General features: G+C 53.3%; 1 protein-coding gene across 2 annotated transcripts in view; it reads left to right on the top strand.

The window, feature by feature from the left end:
- The window catches only part of ACSF3 (acyl-CoA synthetase family member 3), a 57,007-nt gene extending 33,349 nt beyond the window's left edge, over positions 1-23,658 (top strand). For both annotated transcript variants that reach the window (XM_027904122.1, XM_027904131.1), the window contains exons 7-10: positions 1,065-1,191; positions 20,648-20,782; positions 21,329-21,440; positions 23,363-23,658. In XM_027904122.1, coding sequence (XP_027759923.1) covers positions 1,065-1,191; positions 20,648-20,782; positions 21,329-21,440; positions 23,363-23,480 — 492 coding nt within the window. In that variant the 3' untranslated portion in view covers positions 23,481-23,658. The remainder of the gene's footprint in view (positions 1-1,064; positions 1,192-20,647; positions 20,783-21,328; positions 21,441-23,362) is intronic.
- Positions 23,659-27,632: the final 3,974 nt, after the last annotated feature.

The following is a 27,632-nucleotide window of genomic DNA, read 5'->3' as shown; positions in this document are numbered from 1 at the left end:
CTTCCCACCCAAACCATTCCATGATTCCATGATCTTCCCTGCCAAAAGTTTGAGTTTAATATGGTCCCACAAGTGTTCCGACATTTGTGCCCATCCAGTTCCTGATCCCTTGGCCTGTTGCATCCTTCTAATTGCCAAGTGATGTATGTGCAGGAGATGAGACATGGTGCCATGGCAGGCGAGTCTGTGACCTTCCTGCGGTTCTCCAGTTTCCATAACAGCAGGATATTTGTTTTGTTGCCATAGAAAGCCTGCCTGGGCAGGTTTGCAGGGGACCAGGTTGTGACTACAACTGTTGCCTTCTAGTGAACCTAAAAAGAACTGTGTGTCTGCAGGCACAAATCAGATGGTGTTTCCTGCCACCTCCTCAGGAAAAAAAATAACTGTTAGATTGACAGTTTTGGAAAGTGAAGGGTTTTGTCTGTCAGCAGAGCAGGGAGCAGGGTGGCACAGCCATGAGAGCATGTCATGGGAGCATGAGAGCGGGTTTGTTCAGCTTGGGGAAGAGAAGGCTCCAGAGCCCCTTCCAATGCCTAAAGGGGCTCCAAGAGAGCTGGAGAGGGACAGGACAAGGGGGGATGTCTTCCCACTGCCAGAGGGCAGGGTTAGGTGTGATATTGGGAAGGAATTCTTCCTGAGAAGGTGGTGAGGCCCTGGCACAGGTTGCCCAGAGCAGCTGTGGTTGCTTCATCCCTGGAAACGTTTAAGGGGTCAGAAAGGACCATCCCTTTCCCACGGTTATTTCCTTTATATTTGCATGTGAGGGCTCCTTCTCAGCAGCTGGAAGGCATTGCCCTACCTGGACTGCAGTACCAGGTTAGCAGTCCTTGTTTTCATATGACACAGGTGTCTTTTTTGAGAGCTTTGGAAAATCAAAAGCACCTGGTTGAGCCCTTCCACCTGAGGAAAGAGGTCCTGCATACTGGGCAGGGTGTGGTGGAGGTTGGTAAAGGCTGGAAGAGCATGTGATGTGGGTCCTGTGTTTCACCCACCACGGTGCTTCCCAAACTGTGGTGCTGGGGGACAGGTGATGGGGAGATGCACTCACTGTGTGCCTATCCTAGGTGACACCAGGTCTGGAGGGACAAGAAGGGGAGCTGCTCGTGAAAGGACCCACTGTCTTTCGGGAATACTGGAACAGACCCAAAGAAACTGCAGATGCCTTCACGCCTGACGGCTGGTTCAGAACAGGTACAGGGTGATGTCCCACAGCACCTGGCAGAGGGGAAAGGGGGGACAGCAGCTCTGATTTGGCCCACAGGGTTTCCCAGCTTCTAGGGGAGTTGGGAATTGGTGGTGGCAGCCTGGAGCGCAGACTGGATATGCTTCCAAACTCTGGGCTCAGGAAGGGGCTTTGCTTGTGTTGGCCAAAGTGAGTCAGCCAAGTAATGGGGTATGTTTGGGGTTCCTTGCTCCTAAGCATAAAATACCACTGCTTAATGTTTTCTGGGGAATTAAACTTTGCAAACGGGTGGGATTTAGCTTAATTTACATGGGGACCATGTCATAGGATCATAGAATCATTAACTACCAGCTACAACAACTCCCTGACAGGAGATTGTAGCAAGGTGTGTGTGTGTGTATGGGGGGGTCAGTCCCTTCTCCCAGGCAACCAGTGAGAGGACAAGAGGAAATGGCCTCAAGCTCTGCTGGAGGAGGTTCAGGTTGGACATCAGGAGGAATTTCTTCCTGAAAAGGGTTGTCAGGCATTGGAAGGGGCTGCCCAGGGAGGTGGTGGAGTCCCCATCCCTGGAGGTGTCCAAAGAATGACTGGACATGACATTCAGTGCTCTGGGCTGGGTGACAAGGTGGAGATCAGTCACAGGTTGATCTCGATGGTCTTGCAGGTCTTTTTCAACCTCAGTGATTTTATGATTCTCTGATTCCATGATCTCCACAGCTCTGACCTCCTCATTCCCCCCCTTTACCGTGTGTTAGCAGTGCCATTGTGTCAGGAGTCAGGCTGGATTTCTGATGCCTTCTGTGCAACCTTATTTATTGACGGTTCTTGAAGAAGCTGTGATTTATTATAATTGTTCTCCCAGAGCAGAGATCACTCTGCCAGCAGTGTCACCACGAGTCCCCACACCAGGCGGGTACTGCGGGCTGGGACTGGAGCACCATCAGCCGACGCACGGGGTGCAGGGCAATCAGCTCTAAAAATTTTTTTAGTCAACACTCCTGATGAATATTTCAGCTGCAAAGGAATAGCGTGCATTAATTATTGCAAAGAGATGTCTTTAGGAGAAAATGATTTTGAAATTCAGTTTAATTTCATTGTAATGCGCCGCAAACAGGAAGGGAGTATGTGTGTTTAATTGGCTCTCGGGGGTAAGGCCGGGAAGATGGCATGCCTTTGTCACAGGCCATTAGTGATACAGACTGCATAATGAGGGACTACAATCAGCTCACAGCTGCCGGCTCCTACGGGGAGAGAATGATATTAAATAGAAATCAGTATAAATTAAACTTAACCCTTTCGCTAACTGAGCAAAGCTCAGAGCTGGAAATAAGGGAGGGGAGCAGAGACAGGAGGGGGGTTCAGGGTGGGTCAGGGGGTGCTTGGCCAAGCCCCACCTGTCCAGGTGACCTCCCTGATGTTCTCCCTCCCTCAGATAGGAGCCTTGAACTCCCCTCCCCATCCCATCCCCCCACTCTGCCTTTCTTTCCTTTCATTCCCCTCATCACCGCTTGCTCCATCTCTCTTATGGATATCGGGTCGATGGGGCTGGTTTTTTTCCAAGCCTCATTTAACTGGCAGTTCTGTGAATGAGCCCTATTGCCCCTTCCTCTCCCTGCTCACCCCTGCTGCACTCGCAGCCTCTGGAGATCACTCAGAGGTGGCAAATGTCCCCGTGGTTCCCACCTCAGAATGAAAGAGGTTGTGTTCTGTCATAGTGACCAGATCAGAAGGGTGAATTCCCCCCATTAAGCAGACGTGGGTGACTTTGGATCATGCTGTCAGGATCCAAAAGAGGTGAATCATGGCCGCTGCCAGGCTGTAACCTGCCGTATCTGCCACTTCCAGATCATAGAGGTGATTTAAAGATGAGGCTGAACACCAGCTCCCAGAACCCTGACAATGCCATTTCTGAATCCATACCAGCATTCTGCTTGTGCCAGACTCTGGAGTGTGTCTCCACCAGTGACCTACAGGTCACCTAAAGCAGATGATGGGGGGATTGCAGGTGGTGGCCAAGTCCCCATGGCTGAATTTCATAGAATTGTGGAATTATACTGACTCTGCCCTCTGGCAGTGGGAAGCCATTCTCTCTTGTCCTGTCTCTCCAGGCCCTTGTGCAAAGTCCCTCTCCAGCTCTCTTGGAGCCCCTTTAGGTACTTGAAGGGGCTCTAAGGTCTCCCCAGAGCCTTCTCTTCTCCGGGTTGGACACTCAGCTCTCTCAGCCTGTCTCCACAGCAGAGTTTCTCCAGCCCCCAGAACATCTTCATGGCCTCCTCTGAACTTGCTCCAGCAGCTCTCCATCCTTCTTATCTTGGGGTTCCCAGTGTGCTGAGTATATTCATTTTGAGGATCTACCTGAGTGTCCATCCCCACAGTTACACACACAAAGCCAGGAGTCACCAGAGCTCATTCCCTCCTTTGGTTTTGTGACCATAGTTAACTTTTTTCCAGAAAGTGGAGGATCCAAAACAAAAAATAGCCAACACTTACTGGCAGCAGTCATTTTCCTGTCTGACTGACAGCTCCTTTATTAAAATCCCCTTTTCTCCCATTAAACTGTTTCCTCAGGAAAACAAGCTCATTGTAAGGATGGTTGCTCCCTCCAGGGCAGGAGGAGAAAATAGCAATGCAGAGTCTGGCTACCAGCACTCCCACAGTGTGCTCCTGCAGCTCCCTACTCCATTTCAGGGGAAATCTTGGGAAAACCAGGTGCTTAGTGCAACAACTGCAGACCTGTTTTCCTTCTGTGTGTGTGTGTGCCGTGCAGGAAGCTGGGCAGCCCTTCCTCTGCAAAACCACCCCCTTTGTGCCTCCAGCTAGAAAAGGAAAGGGAAAAAAGGGGGAAAAAACCAGTAACTTTTTGATGAATTCGAGATTGTAGTTCCTTGGAGAAGCCTCTGAACTCCTGGTGTTGCAGCAGGGATGTGCTGTTGCTCTGCCCTCTTTATTCCCTGGGATTTGCACTGCTGTCTGCTGATCCCTCCATCTCTCATTTCCATCTGAGTGAATTTGATTATTTTTATTGTATTAACGCTGTTGACAGAGCTGCTTAGATCAAAGTCCCCTCCAGCCATTTCCAGGGAGACTGCTGGGTTTCCACCTGCTGTCATACATCCAAGTGGCACTGAGCCCTCGGAGACCGAGACGAGCCCAAAGGAAAGATGCCTCTGGCCGTCTGTCTCCTGTCCCTGCTGGACCCTCCCAGCTGTGCCGGCCCTGCCAGGTGAGAGGCAGCCTCCAGACACACTTGTGTGCTGCTGAGCAGGAAGGAGGGAAGAAAAGAAGGAAGAAAGAAATTTTTTAGGATGAGGATGGTGCGGCCCTGCCACGGGTTGCCCAGAGAAGCTGTGGCTGCCCCATCCCTGAAAGTGTCTGAGGCCAGGTTGGACGGGGCTTGGAGCAACCTGATCTAGTAGAAGGTGTCCCTGCCCATGGCGGGGGGTGGAACTGGATGAGCTTAAGGTCCCTTCCAACCCAAATTATCCCATGATTCTGTGAGCAAAATCAAACCCTGAGAGCTGGAGGAAAGCAGAGAACCACCAGGTCATCACACTCCCTGACGTTCATCCATCCATCCAGCTAAGCCTTGCGATGCCAGCGCAGCTCAGGCTGTGGCACTGTCACATTGTACTATCCCTGCCCAGGAGGCAGCAAGTGGCTCTGGAGGCTTAAGGAAGGGGACAGAGGGTTTGGGAGTGTTGTGCCCAGGCACTGCCCATTTTCCCACGTTTTCCTGCCTGCACAGTGTGTTTTCCCCACAGAAATCTGTCAGTCCAGCGAAGTGCACCAGGCAGCAATGGGATCCAAGAGCAACCTTCTCCCCAAGGGAAGGCCAGCTTCCATTCACATTTGCCCATACATCCAGAAAATTAGAATCTGGTGTATTCAGGGAGATTTATTTTCAATTACAGGTTAAGGCTGAAACATGAAATAGCACTGGGTATGAAAGTAGTGCATAAATCCTGTAACAAATCCATGTATCTCTCCTCCATATAATAAGATTTTATTGATTGCTATATTGTATCTGTCAGAATAAAACTCTCTTAATGCATGCATCAGGATGGGGAAGATAGAGAGCTTGGTGGGAGTGGAATCTGATTCAAGAATCAATGCACTTTGATTAATATGTTGTTAAGAAAGTAAGAGTTATTTAACTTGTTTGATGCACATTTTGAAATGATGACTCATATCTTTTAAGTTTCTTTCTTTAAGCTGCATTTAAAAAAAACCCACAACCTTTGTAGCTGTTTTTCACATTGTTAAGTGTTGGTTTGTCACTGAATTTTTGCTGGACCCTTTTACACAGGTCACAGACACCCCAGAATCCCATTAATAATAAATCCTATGGCCCGAAACACTTCCTATATACGTTTGTTGGAGGCTTTAGGGGGAGAACGGGGGGATCTCATGTCTCTTTATTCCTTCTGGATGTTCTGCAGTGAAAGAGGGAGATCCAGGGAAAAGATTAAAAGAAAAGAAGTTGTTCCAGTATTATTACAAAAACAGGCACCAAGGCCAAGCCCTGGCCTAGTTGGGAACATCTCACTCAGCACTGAATTCCCAGCTTGCTCCAGAAATGGAACATGCTCTAGTTGCAGCCGTGAATTCCCAGTCAAGGGAAGGATCCCACTCAGAGTGGTTCCAGGGACCTCTTGGTGTCTGTCCATCCTCTTCAGACAGAGCTCTCCAGTCCACAACTGCCACCAGCTGCAAATCCTTGCCATTCCCAGCCTGGCTCTTTGAGATTCCATAGAATCATAAAATAGTTAGGGTTGGAAGGGACCTTTCAAGGTCATCAAGTCCAACCCCCAGCAAGACTCAAGCACGGGCAGTGACTGAGGGAGCTGGGGGAAGGGGTTCAGCCTTGAGAAAAGGAGGCTGAGTGGAGACCTTCTCACTCTCTACAACTCCCTGACAGGAGGGTGGAACAACAGCTGGATAAGAGGAAATGGCCTCAAGCTCTGCCAGGGGAAGTTTAGGTTGGATATTGAGAAAATTTCTTCATGGAAAGGGTGTAAAGCATTGGAACAGGCTGCCCAGGGTAGTGGTGGAGTCACCATCCCTGGAAGTGTTCAAAACATTTGTGGATGTGGCACGTGGGGATGTGGCTAGTGGTGACCACGATGGTGGTGCTGGGCTGACGGTTGGACTCAGTGATCCTAAAGGTCTTTCCCAACTCTAACAATTCCATGAATTCCATGGGAGAGGAAAAGCTTCCTGCTGTTTTCCAGCACAGAGAAATGTAGTGTTTGTAAGAAAGGCCCTGGACAGGTATCCTTGGCCTGGCACAAGCTATCCCTCCTCTGGGGCTGCTCCCCAAGGACAAGGGGCAGGATGAACCCCCATCCCTCCAGCACAGGCCTTTCCCAGCACTTGCCTGTCCCCAGGGACAAGCAGGTGTTTCCCTGCCAGGGAAATTGCTCACATCCGTGGGTGGAGCACAGACACCTGAAAGAGAAAACACTTGAGCCTGATCAAGGCAGATTATAAATAGAAATGCATCTAATTAGCATTCTAATCTGCAGGTTTTCTGTTTGTTTGCGGTGGCTTTCCTAGGCACAAATCCAGCTAATGTAAATTCTATTTTTAAAGGAATGATTCCTTAATTATAATATGTTGAAATGATGTGGAGTTACTGGTGTGGTGATCCCGCCGGATGGAGGGTGGGCTCTTCCCTGGGCGATCTTCTTGTGGACTCTGTCAGAGATAAGCTTGTGAGTGAGGCAGGATGGCAGCACTCAACTCTTCCTTTGTGGGCAACTCAGAGCTTGGACCCACCTTACCATAAATGATGTGAAAGGACACCCCCAAAAATGCCAGAGGGACCCCAAACACAGCTCTGTGTGCTGCTGTAGGAGGGATATCTAACTGGATATCCATGGGGCAGGAGCAGAAGCCAGACCAGCTGTGTGCTGGGCTCACATCTCCACCCAGCCCTCATTTAAGAGGTGTTTCTGGAAATAAAAATATAAAGGTGGAATGGTTTCTAATACACCAGCCTTTATCACCTCCAAATGTTCCTTACACATGCACTTTGAACACTTGGGACAGAGAATTCCCTTTTTTACGCTTCCTGCTTCAGTATTTATTCTTTCTCCTTGAGGATTCAATATTTCCAGGTTTGCCCAACAGCTGGAAGTCTAGGGGTCATCAGGACATGGGAGGGTGGAACGAGATGAGTTTTAAGGTCCCTTCTAACCCAAACCATTCCATGATTCCCTGATTCTGTGATTCCATTTCCTTGACTGCTCGTGAAGCTGATGTTTTCAGCAGTTCAGAGTGACTTGGGATTTTTGTAGCTGTAAATGAGAGCAGTTTTTGGCACAGAATTTGTTTACTCTCCAAAGCTCTACTCTCGTCGTATCAAACATCTTAGATGCCAACCCTTTACTTCTTTAAGAACCTCTGCTATACCAAGTCTGATTTCCAGAGGCATGGAGCAATTGCTTCCCAGCTGAGAGCCGGTGAGAACAGCAGGCACCCGTACCTCCAAAATCCAGGCTCTTCCCTCTCACTCTGTTTCTACCTCTCAAACTGTGCTACAATAGCGCTGCTCTCACAGTCTGAAGGCAGAGAGGCTGGAATGAGCCCCTGACTTTTGGGAGTGGTTCTTCCCATCCCATCCCATCCCAGGGATTTAGGAAGAAATTCTCTCCTGTGAGAGTGGTGAGGCCCTGGCACAGGTTACCCAGAGAAGCTGTGGCTGCCCCATCCCTGGAAGTGTCCAAGGCCAAGTTGGATGGGGCTTGGAGCAACCTGGGATAGTGGAAGGTGGTGCCTGTCCTTCCTTGCGTGGTGATGAGGGCTATCCTGACAATTCCCTGTCACCAGAGGTGTCCAGCTCAGGAGGAAATTTGACCTCAGGAGGAAAATAGACCTTCCTTCCGCCTTTGGTTTCACAGAATCACAGAATGGTTTGGGTTGGAAGGGACTTTAAAGATCATCTCGTTCCAACCCCCAAGCCAGTGCCCTGTTTTCTTTCCTCCCTGGAAGGAAGGAGAGTGAGGGTCACTTCTATCACGCGTGATCCAAGACATGCTGAGGTTTTGTTGGGTGCTGAGCTGGTATTAGTGCTCGAAGACAGGCTGAACGTCTCTGCCTTTGAGAAGCTCTTTTCCCTCTGCGTTTCGCTCAAGACAACTGAGAACATATTTACTCATGACTAATGCCACTGTACTGTAAGCAAAGTATTGGCTTCTGTGTATTCAGGCAAACAATTTAAGGCAGAAATCCATCCTTACGTCTCACCAGTGCCTCTGCCAACACTCTCCCATCATTATCTTGCTTTATTTAATCATTTCTCTCACCAGAGCCTGGGACAGCTCACTGCATGGACAGGAGCTTTCTTTAGCTAAGGAGTGATCGATTCCTCAGTGATCACAGAATCACAGAATATTCTGAATTGGAAGGGACCCACAAGGATCATCAAGTCCAGCTCTTAAGTGAATGACCCACGTGGGGCTCAAACCCACAACCTTGGCCTTATTAGCACCATACTGAGCTAATCTCAGGGTCTGCAGAGAGCAGAGGGGTTTGCTCTAATATTTTTATTACCACCATTATTATTTTTGGTTACCACACACTTCAAAGCTCCGCCGGCCGCGTTCAGCTGTGCAGCCACACCTTGGAGCATTGACTTATTTATTACTCCTTGAGTTTTCTTTTTCATCTCGTTGTCTGCAGGGATTTCCATAAATATTTAAATGCTAATGTGAAAAAAAGAAATGTTTTTCATTTTTACTTACCCATTTTCTTTTCTGGCTGCTCCTCTGGGCAAACCCATCTGTGGTAATTCGGGCTGAGGAGCGGGGGGGGGGTTCCTGCTCAGCCTACTTGTGTCATATCAGTCACCCATGAGCTCCTGCTAATGAGGAGTGAACCTACAAAGTCTTAGCTGCCTGGTTTGCAGAAACCTTCAAAGGTTTGCCTGGTTTATCCGCAGTTTTCCATCAGAGCCATGTGGCCCCCTTAGAACAGGACGTGCAGCCAGGGAAGGCTTCATCTGCTCGTGTCCTTCAGCTCTCAGGGCTTGGAGAGGCTCCTGGTCATGCTGAGCTGAAGAAATGAGATAAAGCTGAGGAGGAGCACCTCTGGCAAGGGCAGGCAGGACCTGGGGTGCTTCCAGACTTTGCCAAGGCTGAGTTTCCATTTGGTGCTGTCCTCTCCTGGTTGGACACCAGCACTGAGGACTTTGCTGGCATATGTCACATAAGAGTGTCCAAAGCCAAGGCTAGAGCAGGGACCATCTGCAGCAACCCTTGAGGCCCAAAACAATAGTACAGGGATGGGCCTTTGTATTTGGTAGCACAAACCTGCTGCCCAGTGGGACGTGCTGAGAAGCCTGACTTGCAGTGGGAGGGGCTTTCCAAGCTCCCCAAGGTGTCTGTCAGTGAAGCTGACTCTGCTGTCTCTGCTCATCAGTGGGGTTGAAGCTGTCAGCACCCTGCCAACCCTACACCAGCCTTACACCCTCAGGGGTGTTCTGTGTGTAGTCATGGGGACTGTGACATGAAAGGGCAATGCCTAAATGCTGTCTTGCCTTCTTTCCTGTGCTTAGAGAAGGAGAAAAGTCCTCTTGGGAGCAGGGAAAGATCTGTGTGGTGGAATGAGCCCTCTCACAGTGGCCAGATCAGGGGGAATTTGGATGGTGATGGAAATACGATGTGCAGACAAGCCAAGATGGTCAGTGAGCATCACTGTGACTTCTCAGCCTGCCTGAGAGGTGCAATAAATTTGAAGAATCTTTGGAAAATACATGTGAGGGGAAGGAATCACTGATAGATCAGCCAAGACAAGGGCTAGCTGCACTCCTGGGCTGCCCAGTGGCAGCCCCAATCCCCCTGTCCCCTGGCTGGAAGCAGAGTGGGGGAGAGCACAGCTCAGGGTTACTGGCTTGAATTACACTTGTCTTACCTGCTCCTTTCACATCACAGGTACCTGGAGATGCTGCCAGCATTCCTGGCACCGCTCCATCTCCCGCTCCACCAGCGCAGCCACCCAGCGTGGGGAGCAGTGCCTTATTTGCACAGCTCTTTGTGAGATGCCCTTGAGTGATTTATTTTTTTTCCAGGTGTAAATGCCAGGGGAGGCTGTTCCAGTGCTTCCCATTCTTTCATCTCGGCAGGGTTTTGCCCTTTCTCCCAGCGTGGCTCTGACAGCAGGCTCAGCGCTGCTGCCTCTGGAATACAAAGTTCCCTGTTACAGAACATGACAGGAATTCATTCCAGGCTGGGCTGCTTTTTTTGTTCTGATTTTCTTTTTTCCTCATGCTGGATGCTCCAGAGCTCTCTGGAGAAGTTTTGAGAGTGTGGAGTCAGTTGTTTAACCCCTTTCTCCTGGGAGCAGGCAGCTCTCAGCAGACCCAGCACCTCTCACAGATCAATCAGGAATCTCCTGAGTTGGAAGGAACCCACATGGATCATCCAGTCCAACTCCTGGCACTGTACAGGACACCCACCATGTCCCTGAGAGCATTGTCCAAACACTCCTTAAGCTCTGGCAGCCTTGGGGCCATGACCGCTGCCCTGGGGAGCCTGTTCAGTGACCAACCACCCTCTGGGGGAAGAACCTTTTCCTGATATCCATCTTAACCCTCCCCTGACTCAGCTTCATATGGGTAGGTGGAAAAGACTGCAATGCACGGTGCAGTTCCCACTCCCTGCCCAAATCCAGAGCAAGGACCCAACACATGGAGGCATTTGCATCCCTCCATCCCTTAGCAGCAGTCACGAGGGCAGTTGGAGGGTCTCTCCCCCCCTTGCTGAGCACACAGCACCTGCCATTAGTGCTGATGGGAATCAGGGAGCGCAGGGAGAGCCGAGGATGCCCCTGAGCTACAAATCTACTTGGCAATTTTATTATGTAAATAAATGGTGCTGCACATCCACCTGCTGCCGCCGCCGCTCCCAGGGCTGTTCGTGGCAAGGTGCGTAAACAAACAGCGATTCCCTTCTAATAGATTTATTTCCTTTCTCGTGAGCCATTAAATTACCTCCAGATTTCAAGCGGGGAGAAATCTGTAACAGCAGCGAAATCTTGCTCTGCCTCGGTGGCCAGTGGCCTGCAAAGTGTGACAGCCACCGATTCTCTTGGATGTTGTTTTGGGGGAGGGGCGGGAGCAGCCAGTGCCATCCTGGGGGTGACCCTGACTCTGGATGCTCCGTCCTTGATGCCTGCACAGCCCATGTCTGGAGAGCAGGAGTCTTCCAGACCAGAACAGGAAGGGCTCTTCCAGGGGAGTAAGGCAGAGCTTGCTCTGGACCTGGAGGAGACTTTGGGATGGGGCTTCATAAAATCCCAGAATGGTTTGAGTTCGAAGGGACCTTAACTCTTTTCTTGTTCCGTCTCCTTCGATGACCAGGGACTCTTTCTACTAGACCAGGTTGCTCCAAGCCCAGTCCAACCTGACCTGGAACACTGCCAGGGATGGGGCAGCCAGGGCAGCCACAACTTCTCTGGGAATTCCATTCCAGCCCCTCACTACCTCACAGGGAGGAATTTCTTCCCAACATCCTACCCAAATCTCCCCATTTCCAGTGGGATGCCATTCCCCCTTGTCCTGTCAATCCAGGACCTTATCCAAAGTCCCTCTCCAGCTCTCTTGGAGCCCCTTCAGATACGAAGGGGCTCTCAGGTCTCTTCTCGAGGTGAACACCCCCAGCTCTCCCAGCCTGTCTCCAGCAGAGAGCTTCTCCAGCCCTCGGAGCATCTCCATGGTCTCCTCTGGACCCACTCCAACAGCTCCACGTCCTTGTGTTGTGCACCCCAGATGGAACCTGCCTGCAGAACAGCAGCTCCGTGCCGAGCTCACCTGCCAGTTCCAAGCTCAGGGACATATTTCAGGGTGCAGCTGCTGAGCCCTCTCCTCCCTCCCACTCCCAGGCCCCACTGGAGGATTTTGGCAGAGGATTGTAGTGCTGCTGCCAGCAAGAGCTACCGGTGCCAAGATAGCAGCTGGATTGAGGAGTGCAGTGCCAACCCTTTTCCCAGTGCCAGTGGCTCTGCTGGGCAGGGCTGGGACACGGGGAAGGGCTTTTCCCTGGACCCACGGATCGAGCAGCAGCCCTGGGAGCTGCTGGGGAGATGGTTTCCTCATGAATAATTGGTGTGGTATTAATATACATGTGTTTTTTTGAGGAAGTTTCAAACTCTCCCCCTCAGGAGCCTTTGATGCTTTATTAATGATCGCGGCGCACACAGAGCTCTCAGAGCACCACAGCGGCAGCAGGGCCTTGGAGCAGCGCCATTATTTTTGGGCAATGCCTTCCATGAGCCCAGGGAAGGCATTTGCTGGTCCGAGTGACCAGGTGAGGGTAGGTGGACTTGAGAAGCCCCAAAAAAACCTTTCCATGGCTGTGACACACTCCAAAGGCAGCAGCAAGTTGGACTTCGGGAGCCTGGAAGGTCTCACTGTCGTCGTCTGCGCAGGGTGGAAAAGGCGTGAGCAAGCAGGAGTTCGAGATTTCAACTGGTTTGGCTCCAGTGAGGAGCCAACTCCCTGATCAGGAGTTGGACTTGATGATCCTTGTGGAGCCCTTTCAACTTAGGGTATTCCATGATTCTGTAATTAACTTTGGTGCTGGGAGGCTGCTGGAGGACCACAGGGTTTTCCTGCTGCCTTTCCCTGCTGAAGCGTTTAGGGACATGAGGCAGCAGTGGGGAAGTGGGAAGCAAGGCTGGAAATACAGCCTGGTTTCAGGGAATGTGTGTGCTGAAGTGCTGAGTGGATGGGGTGAAGAGGAGAGGAGCCTTCAGGCAGGTGACCCATGGGAGCTGGGACACGTGCCAGCACAAGGAGCCAAAATCCAGACTTCCACAAGTCTAATTACCCTTAATTAGCTACAATTAGTGCTCGCGACCTCTGCTCGTAGCCAAGATGGCTGAGAGCAGGGATGAACATTCTTCACTTCCATGCAATAAATCAAGGTAAAGTTGGGCTGTTATTCAGCCTATCATTTAGAATTTCATTAAATAGATATGTACACATACATCATCACTGCCGAGGAGGTGTCAATCTCCCTCAGCAGCAGGGATGCCTCCAATCAATCCCAGCAGTGCAGGAGAGGCTCTGGATCATTGTGTGTTGCATCTTCACAAGTGTCCATCAGGTGCTGGTAACTCCTCAGTGATTGAAAGCCCAGTTTTCAACCAGAGAGTTGCTCATAGTGATGATGACAGTCTGGAAGGTCCATGTTGGAGCCAGCATGCAGCTTCGGCTGGGCCCTGCTTTGCTGCAGCATCTTCTCCTATCTTTTCTCCCAGGGAACAAGCAACAGAACAAGAGAAAACGGCCTAAAGTTGCACTAGGGAAGATTTAGGTTAAAATGCTGGGAAATTTTCTCCATCGAAAAAGTTGTCCAACGCTGGCACAGGTTGCCCAGTGCAATGGTGGAGTTCCCGTCCCTGGAGGGATTTAAAAGCCGTGTGGATGTGACGCTTGAGGACATGGTTCAGTGGTGGCCTTGGCAGTGTTGGGGTAGCAGTTGGACTCGTTGGTCTTAAGGGTCTTTTCCAACCTAAACAATTCCCTGATTCTCTCTTCTATTGGCAGTGCATTCACACAGCACGCTCAGAGGAGGACTCAGTCTCCTGCAGCTCCAGGGCTTTGTGGTTGGGCTGCCCCAGGGCTAATGGGAGCAGCCCCGATTTGCCTGTGTGACACCACGCGTTCACTGCCCTCCCTCTCCCAGTGCTCCATAAATAAATTCCCCTAGTCTATCCCAGCACACTGTATCAATCTTGTTTAATAGACTGGAAAGCTTATTGCATGGCAGCGGGTCGCAAGGAATGTCGAGGTGATGGATTGCGCCTTCCCGGAGTCGAGCGTCGTTGATATATAATGAAATATTTATGATTTATTCCAGCTAATAAACTGGAGTGAAGTGTGTGATGTATGTGAGCAGATGGGGGATCTATGGATGCAGTTTCATGGCATGGGGGGAGGGAAAGGCTGAAAACCGTAACGGAGACACATCGCTCAGCTGCCCATCCCTCAGCCCATCCCGGTCGGCACTTGGCCACAGAGGGGACGGATTATCTAATTCCTATGAACAGCCTTTAGCAGTTTATAATCATTTATCCACCCCACATGGCTTTTCTCCAACAGAGGAGCCTCTGGGAATGGAAAGAAACCATTTCTTTGAGCACTGGGCTTGGGTTGGGAGCTGCACAGGGAGCTTGTGCTGCACAGGGATGGGAAGAGAGACAGAGTGACCACAGGAATGTCACTGTTGTGCCACACTCAGCAGCTTCTCAGTCCCACTGTGTCTGTCTTACCTGCAAAAAATAGTTTCCATGATTTAGGAGCATGGTGAGACACTGATCTGCTTTGAAAAGAGCAGGGAAACTTGAAAGCACATGAGAGACGTGATGGGCATATGGAACTCATGGCTGCAGGAGAATTCCAAAGCTTGGCAAGGAGCATTTCTGGGGTCTGCTCCTGGACCTGATCTGCAGGCAGGAAAACTGTGCTGGGAGGAGGAGTATGGAGGAGGACCTGCCTGCCAGCTGTGGCCCCACAGCTGCCTTTGAGTGGTCAGGGTGACCACCACAAGCCCCGACTGGGATCCTGTGTGCCCCAGTCCAGCTGAGGTTGGAGACTCACTCCCACAAAACCCTCACCAGGCAAATGGGGTTTGAGCTCCCAGATTTTGGCTCTGCTCTCCGAAGTGTGGAGAGTCAGGATCAGGGCCCAGGCTCTTCATCACCTGCACAGGCTGTTGGATCAATCCTGCCTGAAAAATAAATAATTTTAATTACTGAGGTGTGCCCCTTTGCCAGAGGGTGAGCTCTGCTTCAGGCTGGGATGGACCAGGAGCATCAATAACCATTTTAGAGTAGCAGGAGGCAGGCAGGAGTTAATCCCAGGGTAGAGCAGAGATGCAGAACCTCCTGCCCACTGCTCCGTAGTGTACAAGGCCACTTCTCATCCCACCGAGGCCACTTCTTTGCATCCCACCGAGGCCGTTCGCATCCCGCCAGCTGTTCCCATTTCTGCCTAATTAGCCTCTGGATCAGTGTGCTTGGAGATCCTTGGCTGAAAGGCCCTAGAGAAGGGCAAAGAGTGATTATTCCAACTGCCTCCCTTCAAGCTTCCCAGGGGTTTTCCAGCTGGGAGCCTGCTGGTCCCCCTGACACAGTTCCCCTGGCACGCTGGCTTAGTGAGCAATTTCAGGTGCAGAGGAATGCAGGAGGGTGAGCACCTTCCTCCACCTCTTCTCTGTGGAAATGGGGGATCATCATGGCAGGAGAGCAGCTGACAGCAGGGAATTCCTCCTGGAGTTTGGGGGAAAAAAAACCTTAAAGGTTCCCAAAAGAGCAGGGTGCATTGTGTGATCTGAAGGAGCTCTGCTGGCTATCCCCTGTCTTGTCTGTGTCCCTGTAGGTCAGAGTCATCTTGAAAAGTGGCTGTGAGAACATTCCTGCTCCCCATTCCCACTCTCTGAGGAGAACTGGGCTGAGCTCCTGCATGGAGTATTTGAAAACCAAGACTTTGCAAAAATCAGGAGTGATTCATTAACAGCAAAAGGTCTAATTAATATTTGAAAGTGCTCAAACCACATCCTGCTGCTGTCAGGGAAGAGCCCACCAGCATCCCTGGCGCAGCTCCGGCCCCTGGAGCTCCTGAGGAGAACATTAACAGCCTCCGGAGCAGGAGGGTGAAATAATCAACAAATTAATTTCTCTTTCAGAGGGGAGTTTTGCTGTTTTTTGGTATTTTCTGCTGTGCAGTACTTGGTCTATTGGAGTTATGACAGGAGCGAGGAGACATCCAGAGATCCTGTGGGATGCCCTGGGGGGATGGAGCCATGAGTGTCCCATGGTCCGGTCCTTCAGGGGCCGCATACTGCAGCTGGGTGAGGTTTGCTAATATACAAAGCCAAGCTTTCCTCTCTGACTCCACGTTTGTACCTGGTGCTGTTTCCAATGCCCCAAATGTGCTTCCAATGCCTCCTCTGCTCTTCCAACACAATTTTCATGCAGTCCTTGGTTCTATCTTCATTTTTTAAGTGATGGCTGGTGCTGGTCTGAGCCCAGACTGTCCTCATCATGCTCCCAGTGCCTGAGGCTGGACCCAAATTCATGGCACTGGCATCTCTTCCCTGCTGCTGATGTGCAAAAGAGCTGCTGTTCTGAGTGTTCCCCATGCTGGATCTGCCCAGCAACACAGCCAGGGAGGTCCTGAGGGAGTCTGCCACATTGCAGCTGCAAACAGCCAAATTCACTGGGATTTGGATGCTCTTGGGCTGGGCTGGGCTTAAGGTGTTGGACTGCATGGCTTTGGTTTGCAAACCTTGGAGCGCGGATCCTCAGATGTCCACACTGTCCTGCCTCCCATCTGCTAGGGTGGAGCTGCCTGGGGAACACCTGCCATGTCCCTTCTGGGGGCTCCAAACACAAAGGAATAGGTGTATAAATAATGTGGGATGGGGAAACACCACCCAGAAGCCAGGGAAGGCTGCGTGACAGCTTGCAGATCAGCGCAGCGCCGCGTTGCTCCCGGGTCAGCTCCATACGCCAGATCTTGGCTCACACGTCGCTGCCACACTGTCACTGCCACGAAGCTGGTGACACGTGTTACCAAACAGTCTTCCAGGTTTCTGAGTGACATCTGGCCCTGGGGAGAAGGGACGGTGTGCCTGGGATGGGTTTCTCCTGGGGCGTCCACCTCTCCTCAGCACCCATGTGCAGGACTGGATTAATGTGCCAGACCCACGTCGAGGGCAACACTAGCCCTGTTCATTTACTTTTTCCAGCAGATCCTAAGACATTCCCGGATCTCCATCTAGACTGGGCTGAAGTCACTGTTCCTCATGATTTATCTGAAAAGTCTTTTTTTTAATGCATATTTCGGCTATCTCAGACCTCTCGGGAGCCACTCAGCGTTTCACTTCTCCAGCCAAAGTGTTCTTTTGGTTAGTAGATGGTTCAAATATTTGCTCAGGACACCTTTGATGTGGGAATTGTGCCGTGTTTGCCAGGAACAAGCTGCCCCGTGGGTGAGAGGGTGTTGGCACAGGAGCTCTAGGGAGAGTTTGATCCTGTGGTTCAGCTCAAGGAGCAAAGAAAGAGGCTCTTTGTTTCCTGTGTCTTGGGAAGCAGCTCTGGCTGCTTGGTCTGCAGTATTGGTCACTGGTAGCTCTCTCCACTCTCTGAAGGAGGTGCTCAAAATACAGCCCATCACAAGGGCCCTTTTGTCCTTGGAATGGGGATTTTGCAACTTGAAGAACCTCATTGCAGAAATCTCTGCAGTTTGACTTGGGAAATGTTGGTCTCCATTGCACGTGTCTCCTGCATCTCCCTGTGAGGGTGGTGAGGCCCTGGCACAGGCTGCCCAGAAAAGCTGTGGCTGCCCCATCCCTGGAAGTGTCCAAGGCCAGGTTGGACAGGACTTGGAGCAACCTGGTGTAGTGGAAGGTGTCCCTGCCCATGGCAGGGGGTGGAACTGGATGAGTTTAAGGTCCCTTCCCAAACCATTCCATGATTCTATGATTTTGTGTATATAAATATATATATAATTGTCTGCAACTCGAGCAAGGGGCAGCCTGTTCAGTATGCAGCTCAGCACAGCCTTTAACATTTCACAGAACAGATGCCCACTGAGCATCTTGAAACAGATCCAAAGGTAGCAGTGACGGCTGCTGTCAGGGAAACAATAATCCCACGGCCTTGATGCAGCTCCGGCATGGAGCCACTTGCCACGGAGTTCTGCTGCTGGTGGCTTTGTGGGATGAAAGGAGCCAGTTGGAGGTGGCCCAGGCAGGCAGAGGTGGGGTGTCAGACGCCGTCATCTTATCAGCCAAAATTCCCTTCCCTGCACAGCTGGCTGCGAGGAGGGAAGTGTCGGTTGTGGCTCCAAGCTGCGGGAGGAATCTGAGCACGGGCACAGTGTCCTGACCCTGATTGTGTGCACTGTGGTGATCCCTGTGCTGGAGGGAGGAGGATGAGGATGGAGAGGGAGTGAGGCATTACTGGAGTCCAGCATCCCCCAGCTGATGCCTGACATCAGTCCTGCTGAAACCAGAGCAGGACTGGGAGCTCTGGAGGCAGGATGGGCAGGAGAAGGATCACACAGGTGCAGACCTCACTGTTGGGTGAATTCCTTCCATCACATCCCTCCCGTCCCTGTGCCAGTGCACTGGGTACTCCCTGGAAACACCTGGGAGCCAGCTGGAAAGGAAGATAGATAGGAATGTGGTTTGGAAAGTGGTGTTATCTCATGGGCAGAGGGCTCCATTCCCTGCTCAGAATCCCCCTGTCACCTGTTGTCCATGCTGGGCAAGGGCACCCACGGTCTATGTCCTGTCGGACACAGCAGCCTGATGGAGCAGGAAAAGCTGGAGCAGCTGGGATGGACGGAGCACAACACCAGCAGCAGGGCTGCTTGCAGGGGCTGGGTGGGCTCGTGGGGCACAGGAGCTCACATCAGGACCCCCTAGAAGATGGGCACAACTTCTGCTCTGGATCCTTGAGGCAGTGCCGGGTTTGGAAGTGACTCTCAGACTGTTTACCTGCAGCATGTGGGGAAGAGCCTTTCAGCAAAGTCAGCACTGTTTTAACAGGTCTCCTCAGCCTGGGAATTCCCCGCTGGCCTGGGAAGCAGAGAATGCTGGATGTGCCACTGCACAGGCTGCCTGATGTGCTGGGCTGGGAGCAGATGGTGCAGGGCAGAGGGTAATGTGGTTGTCCTCGTGGATGGCGGTCCCCCAGAGCGTGCTCCGGCCTGTCAGCTTGGGAAGTGACAGCCAGGCCCTGGCACTGGGCTCACAGGAGAGAGGAGACAGAAAGGAAGAGACATGGAATTACAGAGCTCGTCCCAGAAGCTCGCAATAGTTACAGTAATAATGCGACTCATTCCCCCACCACGATGTGCTGCCAACAGGACGGAGGGATCCGTATGGGGAGCACAGGGGATGGAAGGGGAGCAGCGAGGATTCTTCCTCCTCTCCCTGATTGTATGGAGAACATCTGGAAGAGGAGAGCTTAGGGAGCACATCTCCTCCAAAAAGGACATTTTGCAGTTGGCAATAACATTTCTAAGTGTGGGACACAGCTTCATGGGCAGGTGTGAACAGATCCTGCCTGTGCTCCTGCTGAGAAAATGGGGTGGCTGCACAAGGATGCTGGCAAAGGCCATACAGGGGTGATGGTGGTTGGCCATGCAGGGATGCTCATACCCTCAGCCAGACTGGTTCCAGCTATCACCCAGCTGAGCCAGCCAGGTACAGATCCCATCCTAAGGACCCTGCTCCAGCACTGGTCTCCCAAATTGCCTTGGCACATCTGGCAGGGTCATAGTGGATGCTCTGCATGGCCCTGAGAGCTCAGACTGCTGCCAGCTCAGGTGTTTCATTGTGGTACAGGCATGTCCTGATATCCCTCTGCCAGCAAAGCACAGACTTCCCACACTAGAAATGGGATTTCAGGCCGGACAAGATCTGTTGATGCCCTGTGCATGGGGGACAGGAGTGGGACAGACACAAGGCCCCAGTGACAGGCTCTGCCCTGGCAGTTTGCTTTGCAAACAGGCTCCAGAGAGACCGGTGTGGGACACCTCCCCAACAGACTCAAGGACATGCAGGGATAAGAATTCTGTCCTTTCTCAGTGTAAGGAGAGATAAGAGAAGCAATTCATCCAGGCAGGCACAGAGCCCTTTGGCTTTCACATCAGGAGCCCCTGGAACAGAGAAATCTTCCCCCATCCAGGTCTGTCTCAGAGACTCAACCATGTCCCTGTCCCAGGGATTGTTCATCCCATCAGAACAGAGAAAATGCAAATGGGGCCTGGACTTAGATCCCAAAGAGCAACATGGGAAGTGTGTGTGTCACAGAACCAGGGCTGAATTCCCTCTCCTCTCTCCATCTTTTCTGTGTGAATAAGCAGCTCCTGATCTCCCTGCTGAAAACTCTCTGCTCTCCCGGTGCCACCATTTAATTAATGTTCCCTCTCCCATCCTCTGTCAGTCACACACCACAGCAGTCTGGAAGCAGGAAGCAGTTCATCCCAGCAGCCACGAGTTCCTTCCCACCCCAAGAGCCCCAGTTTCAAACTCTCCCTCAACTTCAAAATATTCCAAACAGCTTTCATCATCCACACAGTGCCAAGGGGCAGGCAAATACAGGAACAATTAATCATTCCCTAGCTCAGCTGAGCTGCTCAGCATTTTGGCGTGTGCCAGCTGAGCAGGGACACAGCTCTTTTGGGGAGCAGCCTGGATTTCAGGTCTGATCCTGATGCTTCATTGCTCTGACACTGTAAATCTCTGGGCATTTGCTGCCTTTGCAGTACCACGTGTAAGCTGTGGAGCGTGCCCGGGGTGAGCTGGGAATCAGGTGTAGAAAACTGCACCACTGCTGGCACATTTTATGGTATCTGGGCTGGTAATGCTGCCAAGTGGCATTTTGAGGGGCTGGACAAACAGAGCCAGAAGGAAGGAGTGGAGCAAGGAGAGATTTGCTTTCCAGGAGACACAGCAGTGTACAAGGACGGTGTGTACTGGATCAGGGGCCGCACCTCGGTGGACATCATCAAAAATGGAGGGTTCAAAATCAGCGCCCTGGAGGTGGAGCGTCACCTGCTCGCACACCCCTACATCACAGGTACTGCTCTGCCCTGTCCCTGTGCTGTGCTGGCAAGGATGGAGTGTGGGAACACAGCCCTGGATCAGTGGGTGCATGAGGCTCCCAAGGGCTCCTGCCTGGAGCTCACTCCCAGCCCTCCCACAAGCGAGGCTGGTCTGAGCAAAGTGTCTAAATCCCACTATTACTTCTCTCCTGGGGCCAAAGCCCGTGGCCATGTACTGAGTCAGCAGCAGCTCCCATCTGACTGTGGAAATGAGACTGTAATTAGATCTGTCCTGCCCTCATGCATGGCCCTGTACAAAGGGACAAAAGGCACCCCCAGCTCCACACCACTCTGTACATCATCTTTCCTCCCTGTTGACTCTAAATTGCTCAAACCATGGGGCTTCCTGCCTTTTCCATGGTACAAAGCTCTGTTCTTGTGTCAGCACAAAGGTCCAGGGTGTTTTTCTGTGCATTTTCCTCCCCACACATGGTTGCTGCCAACACCTGAACCCCCCTTCTACCCCCCTGGGCCCCAGAAGCTGCTCAGGTTCCTCACTCCACCTCCTGTTCTCCCTGCAGACGTGGCTGTGATCGGGCCCCCGGACATGGTGTGGGGGCAGCGGGTCAGTGCTGTCGTGCAGCTGCGCAAGGGGGAGATGCTCTCAGTGAAGGACCTGAAGGACTGGGCCAGGTAAGATGCCAGAGGAAGGTGAACAGTGGGGGACACAGGGAAAGCAGGGTCAGAGCCAGCAGTCTCCTTATCAGAGGCATGTCATAGAATCATAGAATGGTTTGGGTGGGAAGGGACCTTAAAGCCCATCCAGTTCCATCCCCTGCCATGGGCAGGGACACCTTCCACTACACCAGGTTGCTCCAAGTCCTGTCCAACCTGGCCTTGGACACTTCCAGGGATGGGGCAGCCACAGCTTCTCTGGGCAACTTGTGCCAGGGCCTCACCACCCTCACAGGGAAGAATTCCTTCCCAATATCCCATCTAACCCTCTGTCAGTGGGAAGCCATTCCTCCTTGTCCTGCACTATTTACTCTTGTAAATAGTGTCTCTCCAGCTCTTTGTTCACTTCAGGTGCTGGAAGGCCACAATTGGGTTACCCTGAAGCCTCCTCTTTTCCAGGCTGAGCAATCCCAAGCTTCTCAGCCTTTCCTCATAGGAGAGGTGCTCACTGTGCTGCATAGTGCCTGCTCATCCCTTATCCTTCTGGCAGGGACATTGGTGATCCCAGCAGATCCTTTCATCCTCCACTTATGGCCTTGTGGATCCCCCAGGTGTTGCTCTGGGGGTCCCTGGTGCAGGGCAGGGGGCTGCACTCAGCCCCCCATGTAATTCCCTGCCTGCCCCCCTCCCAGAGTGTTCCCTGCACATCTCTTCCCATCACTGTCCCCAGCTCTGTGAGGGAGATGTTGCTCTTCTGCCCTTGAAACCAGAGCCCCCACAGGGTCCGGCTGCCCACCCAGGCTGTGCTCCCTGCCCAGCAGTGGCTCCAGGCACCGCTCCAGCACCCTCCCGCCCTGTCTGTCCCCTTTATTTTTGATGTCACTTACATTCACTTGGCCCCTTCTCTTGCGCTCCCTGGCAGGAGACACATGTCCCTCTTCAGAGTGATTCATTTTGCGGCTTTCACTCCGATGGCACTTCCCGGCGACAGGCGCCATCCCGAGTTAGCAGATCCATATGGCCGGGTGCTGGTGGCAGCGGGGGGAGGAGGCCAGGCGAGGGCTGAAGGGCTCAGCAGACTTGGCATCTCGAATTAGAGTCAGTGCCAGGACGCTGCCGGGGCTGGGCACAGCCCCAGGTTGGTGACACACGGGCAGCAGAAGGCAGGGGAGACCCCCCTGCGTGCTCTGCAGAGGGAATGATGCTCGGTGCTCAAACCCCTCCCCACAGCAGGAAGGCCCCCGGGGGCTGTGATCACTGACAAATCACCTGCACACTCCTGGGGAGGTGACTCACCTGCAGTCTCAGTTCTCAGGGACGGGCACCAGGAACACATGGGGTCCAGCATCCGCCACTCCACTGCGCGTTGTCCCTGTCTCTAACTGGGAGGGTCACTGACTCCACCTCACCATTTGAAGGGTCTGCATGCCCCCTCCTCAGGGGTGGGTGCTTTGGGGTGCCCCATGACAGGATTGGCAGCACAGGCAGCTGCTCCCAAAGGGCAGCGAGTGTGAAGCCAAGGGTGACCCTCATGGATGAGCTGGAGGTGTCAGGTGGAGCCAGCTGTCAGTAACAGGGTCCCTCTCCAGTCCAAAACACAGCAAGTGGTGAGCCAGGTCCAGGTGCCACCAGAGAGCACAGGCAGGAGAAGATAGGACCAGGGATAAACTGTGGTGGGGGAACAAAGTCCTCCCAGGAGACAAGGGCAAGGAGAGGGCTGGAAACAAGCCCTGCATCCCCAAGGGCTGAGCTGCTTCCTGCAGAGACAGGCTGGAAACAAACAACCCCCCAAACAGCTCTCGAGGGACTGAGAGCTAAATGGGCCCCTAGGGTGTGGGTGGCAGTCCCAGGTGGGACTGATCAGGGCCCTGAGGGCTGTGGGTGTTCTCAGGACAGCTCAGCCTGTGCTGGTCCCAGATGACTGTAATGGACTGTTCCAGGGAGACCATGGCTCCATACACCATCCCAACGGAGCTGATCGTGGTGGAGGAGATTCCACGAAACCAGATGGGGAAAGTGAACAAGAAGGAGCTTCTGCAGCGCTTCTACCCAGCCTGATTCCTGGCCCTGGGGCCAGGGCTGGGACCCCAGAGGTGCTTGGCCCTGATCCACGTCTGTTCTGCCTCCAAAGAGGTACTGCAGGGATCAGCAGTAGCAGATCTGGACTCGCTGCAGCCTGGTCCATGAATAACATCCAATAAAAGTAGGATTTATTTATCCCACCTGGCCGAGCTGAGCCAGAGCTGCAGAGTTAGGTTTTCCTTGTGTGAGAACCCTTTGCAGGAATCACAGAATCATGGAATAGTTATGGTGGGAAGGGACCTTAAAGTTTACCTCGCTCCAACCCCCTGCCATGGGCAGGGGCACCTTCCATTGGACCAGGTTGCTCCAAGCCTCATCCAACTTGGCCTTAGACACTTCCAGGGATGGGGCAGCCACAGCTTCTCTGGGCAGCCTGTGCCAGGGCCTCACCACCCTCACAGGGAAGAATTTCCCAGCACAAATGAAGAATAAATACAAAATCACACATAGATACTGGCTGTGCTGTCTAACTCAGTACATCTCCCCACACGTTCTCCCAGTGCACCTCATGGGTGTAACCCATCCCACAATGGAGCAGGAAAGGGGGAAGGAGCAGGGATGGCTGCCAGGGACTTGCAGGAACCTCAGTGTGATCAAAGAGCCATGAAACAATAAATAATGTGCAAAGACCCCAGGGAGATGGGGAGGAACAGCGTGACCAGGCCTGGGGTTTGGGCTGTGTCCACAGTGGGGCAAGGGGTGAAAGCCCTGGTGGGCACACGGCAGGCTGAGTTTGGTGGGCACATGGCAGGCTGGGGTGGGGGCAGAGCCAAGAGGGATATCACGGGCACCCAGGAGCAGATGCAGCAGCGTGAGACTGTGTGTGTGAGACACCAGTGCCCACGTCTGAAGGTCATCGATTACCTGGAGGACAGGCACTACTGATAAACCCCACCTTTATATGTGGAATTTTGTCCCTGTTTGACTTCACACAGGAGCTGCCAGCCCTGGGGGACCAATTATGCCAGTGAGGGATGGCAACCATGCCCTGCAGGTTCCCAACCAGTGGGTCCATCCCACTGTACTGGGGAGGCAGCAGGATGCTGGTCCAATCCTGTCCAGGGCCAAGGGGCTGACAGGGAGCGCCAGCTTTCCCCAGCAGCTGGTGGGGCACTGGAAGCAACAGGAAGGGCAAGAGGAACAGAGAGCACAAGTAATTACAGGGATACCTTTGCTAGGGTCAGTAGAGCCCCAAAAACCTAGCAGAACACATCATGAACATGAAGGGGACAGCTTGCAAGTACTGCACATAGGGAGTAGGGATGGGACAGGGACATGACAGCAGATGAGAAAAGGGGAACGGGCTTCCTACTGTGCAGCCCCACCATCCCACTCCACACCATCTGCACAGGGGTCCAGCCACATACCAGCACCCAGCCCACAGTAGCATCTCCCAGGGCCTGACTTTGGTGTTTCAGGCTCAGAAGGAATTGTGATGGGGACACTGGGGACACCGAGAGCTCACCAGCCACCCCTCCCTGTCCCACACCACGAGCTCAGCGCTCCAGCACACGAACACGTGTGGAGCTGAGCACTGGCAGCTCGTCCCAGCCTGCGGGAGGGACCGAGCGGATCCTTTGTTAAAACATCAACGATGCAGTAAATTTTTTAACTTACCAAATAGATCAATATCAAATTATCATGTCTCGCATTCATAACTCTTAAGCAAGCAACAATGGAGAAAGACAAGGTCACTGGAGAATAAATAGCAGCAAAAGCTCTTAATGATCTATCATTCTCGACAACCCCGGGCACCCCGCACCAGCCCCGTGACAAGATCATTAATAAAACTCTGCAGGAACGCTATCGATTGCTTTGATGGATGATCACAGGTAGCAAATACTGTAAAACACCTGGTTGTCACACACAAAATGAGTAGTTTGACTCACACCTCAGCGCAGGGACTCGGCTGTGGCTCTGCTGGATTTGGTCCTCGGTGGTTTCCGCAGGGCGGGTGATCAGTGGTGACCCCCAAGTTTGGGGCTGCCATCCATGCTGGACCCCCATGGTCCCACCTGCACTCCCCCATTGCTGTTCATCCCTATAGATAGAACCTGTTAATGAAAAGCCTCATTAAAGCACCTGGTTATGGTGCCATGGAACCCAGTTTGGGAGCTGAGCCAGATGGAGATGGAGTGGGGTGACTTGGTGCCACTGGATGAACACTGAGACCTCCAGGAACACTGACACAGCGAGGACTCCAGGGAGGGATGGGAGTCTCCAAGGCCATGGGCTCTGCTCCCTCCGTGCTGCCTCCATTAGGGGTGCAGGAGGGGCTATGTCCCCCCCTCCGCTCTAGGCGTTTCACTTGCAAGCCACGTCGGCATTGACGGTCGGATCATATGTACACAACCATTCAATTACCCCGTAATGGCTACAGGCGATTAAGCCATCAATCTCCTTCATTAAGGCCTGCCAGGCCCGGCCCAGCATCGCCCAATAAAACCATTAAAAGAACAACAACAACAACCCATAGCAGCAGCTTTAATGCATGGGCTGTTATGCTGACCCTGTCGACAGCACTGGGGGTGTCCCTGACCTGGGGATGCCTGGGGACTCACCGCAGCGGATATTGCCCTGCAGGGGTGTCTGCCCACCCATCCATGCCCCCCCACTCAGCACACCAGGACCTGCTCTCATGCTTTATAGCTGACATTACCTTTTATTGCCATATGAAATTGAAGCTCTGGTGGCTTTATGGGGCTATGCCAGCGTGTGGCACCTCTGCGCTCCCAGCTGCTCCCTCTGCCCTTGCTGGACACTGCCCTGACCCCCAGTCCCTTGCTGGGGTCATGGTGGGTCCTGCTGCACCCCACTTTAGGAATATCCATGGTCCCAACACACACAGTGGGGGCACAACTGGTCTGAGCACCCACAGCAGTTGCGCTGTTCTGGGCAGGTCAGAGAGTGTCAGATGGGAGGGGGGATTGGGACCCTCCAAAACAGGGTGACCCTGCACAGCAAGGAAGGTCATGGTCCTGGGCCGGTCCCACTTGGGAGACCCCAAGCCACTGCACTCCAGGGGGACCCCCGGTTTTGGGGGGGAGAGGGGCGAGTGGTGTCGGTGCAGGGCCAGCAGTGAGGGGGGCTGCAGTGCCCGCTGTCATGCTGCAACCGGGGACACGCCACGGGCAGCCCTGTCCCCACGAGCGGGTCTGGCGCCTTGTCAAAGCCTGTCACATCTGCTACCCCAGCACCCCCGCGCCGCGGTGCCGGTGGCAGGGAACATCTGCTCGGCTGCCCCGCTGCCACGGTGCGTTAGGGTCAGGGGCAGCCGCCAGGACCCCCGGCCAGCGCCGCCGGGGCGGCTCCTCGCCGTGACACTGATGCGGGGTGACAGGACGGCGGGGCGGACGGATGGGATCGGACAGACGGACGGGCAAGTGAGCGCCGCTGCCCACGCCACGGCCCAGCCAAGCCGCGGGTCACCGGTGCCCGACGCTCACCCGCTCGTGACAAGCCCTTGGAGACACCGACAGCCTTGACACCACCGCTCAGCTCCTGGGTACGGACAGGACACATCCTGTATCCCTCCTCCTGTATCCCTTTTCCCACGCCTTGTTCCCCATCCCCGTGTCGGTGCCCACCACAGGGCACCTGTTCCCGTGGACGGGACGGTGCTGGCCGGGAGTACCTGCAGCTGCCAGGCAGGTACGCGGTGATGCCATCAGTGTCACCGAAAAACCTACTCTCCCTTGCCAGATCCAGGGCTCGGTTACCCGGGAGAGCAAGAGCCCCTCGACCCCTTCGCCTTGCCCGGGGGGTCGCGGTTCTCCATCCCTGCTGCACCGGGACCCCGCGCGGCGGGAGGGGGGCGGTCCTCGGTGAGGCACCTCGAGCGGGGGGACCGCCGATGTCGGGGCTGGTGGCCTGGACGATGCTGCCACCTGGTGCCACGGCACCGCGACAGCACCGGGACCGGCACCGGGGGTCGAGAGAAACACTGGGACCGGCACAAGAGGTCACGGGCGGCACTGGGACCAGCTTGGGGGGGTCGAGGGCGGCACCGGGACCAACCTTGGGGGTCGAAGAAAGCACCAGGACGGGCCCCGACAGTCACAGGCAGCATCGGGACCGGGGTTCGGGGGACAGCATTGGGACCGACAATGGGGGCCGAGAGTCTTGGCG

The sequence above is a fragment of the Empidonax traillii genome, unplaced genomic scaffold (genome assembly GCF_003031625.1).
Source record: "Empidonax traillii isolate 1590-97213 ecotype Southwest subspecies unplaced genomic scaffold, ASM303162v1 scaffold23:size2178997, whole genome shotgun sequence".
Taxonomy (NCBI): Eukaryota; Metazoa; Chordata; class Aves; order Passeriformes; family Tyrannidae; genus Empidonax; species Empidonax traillii.
This window is presented reverse-complemented; position numbering and strand designations above follow the sequence as displayed.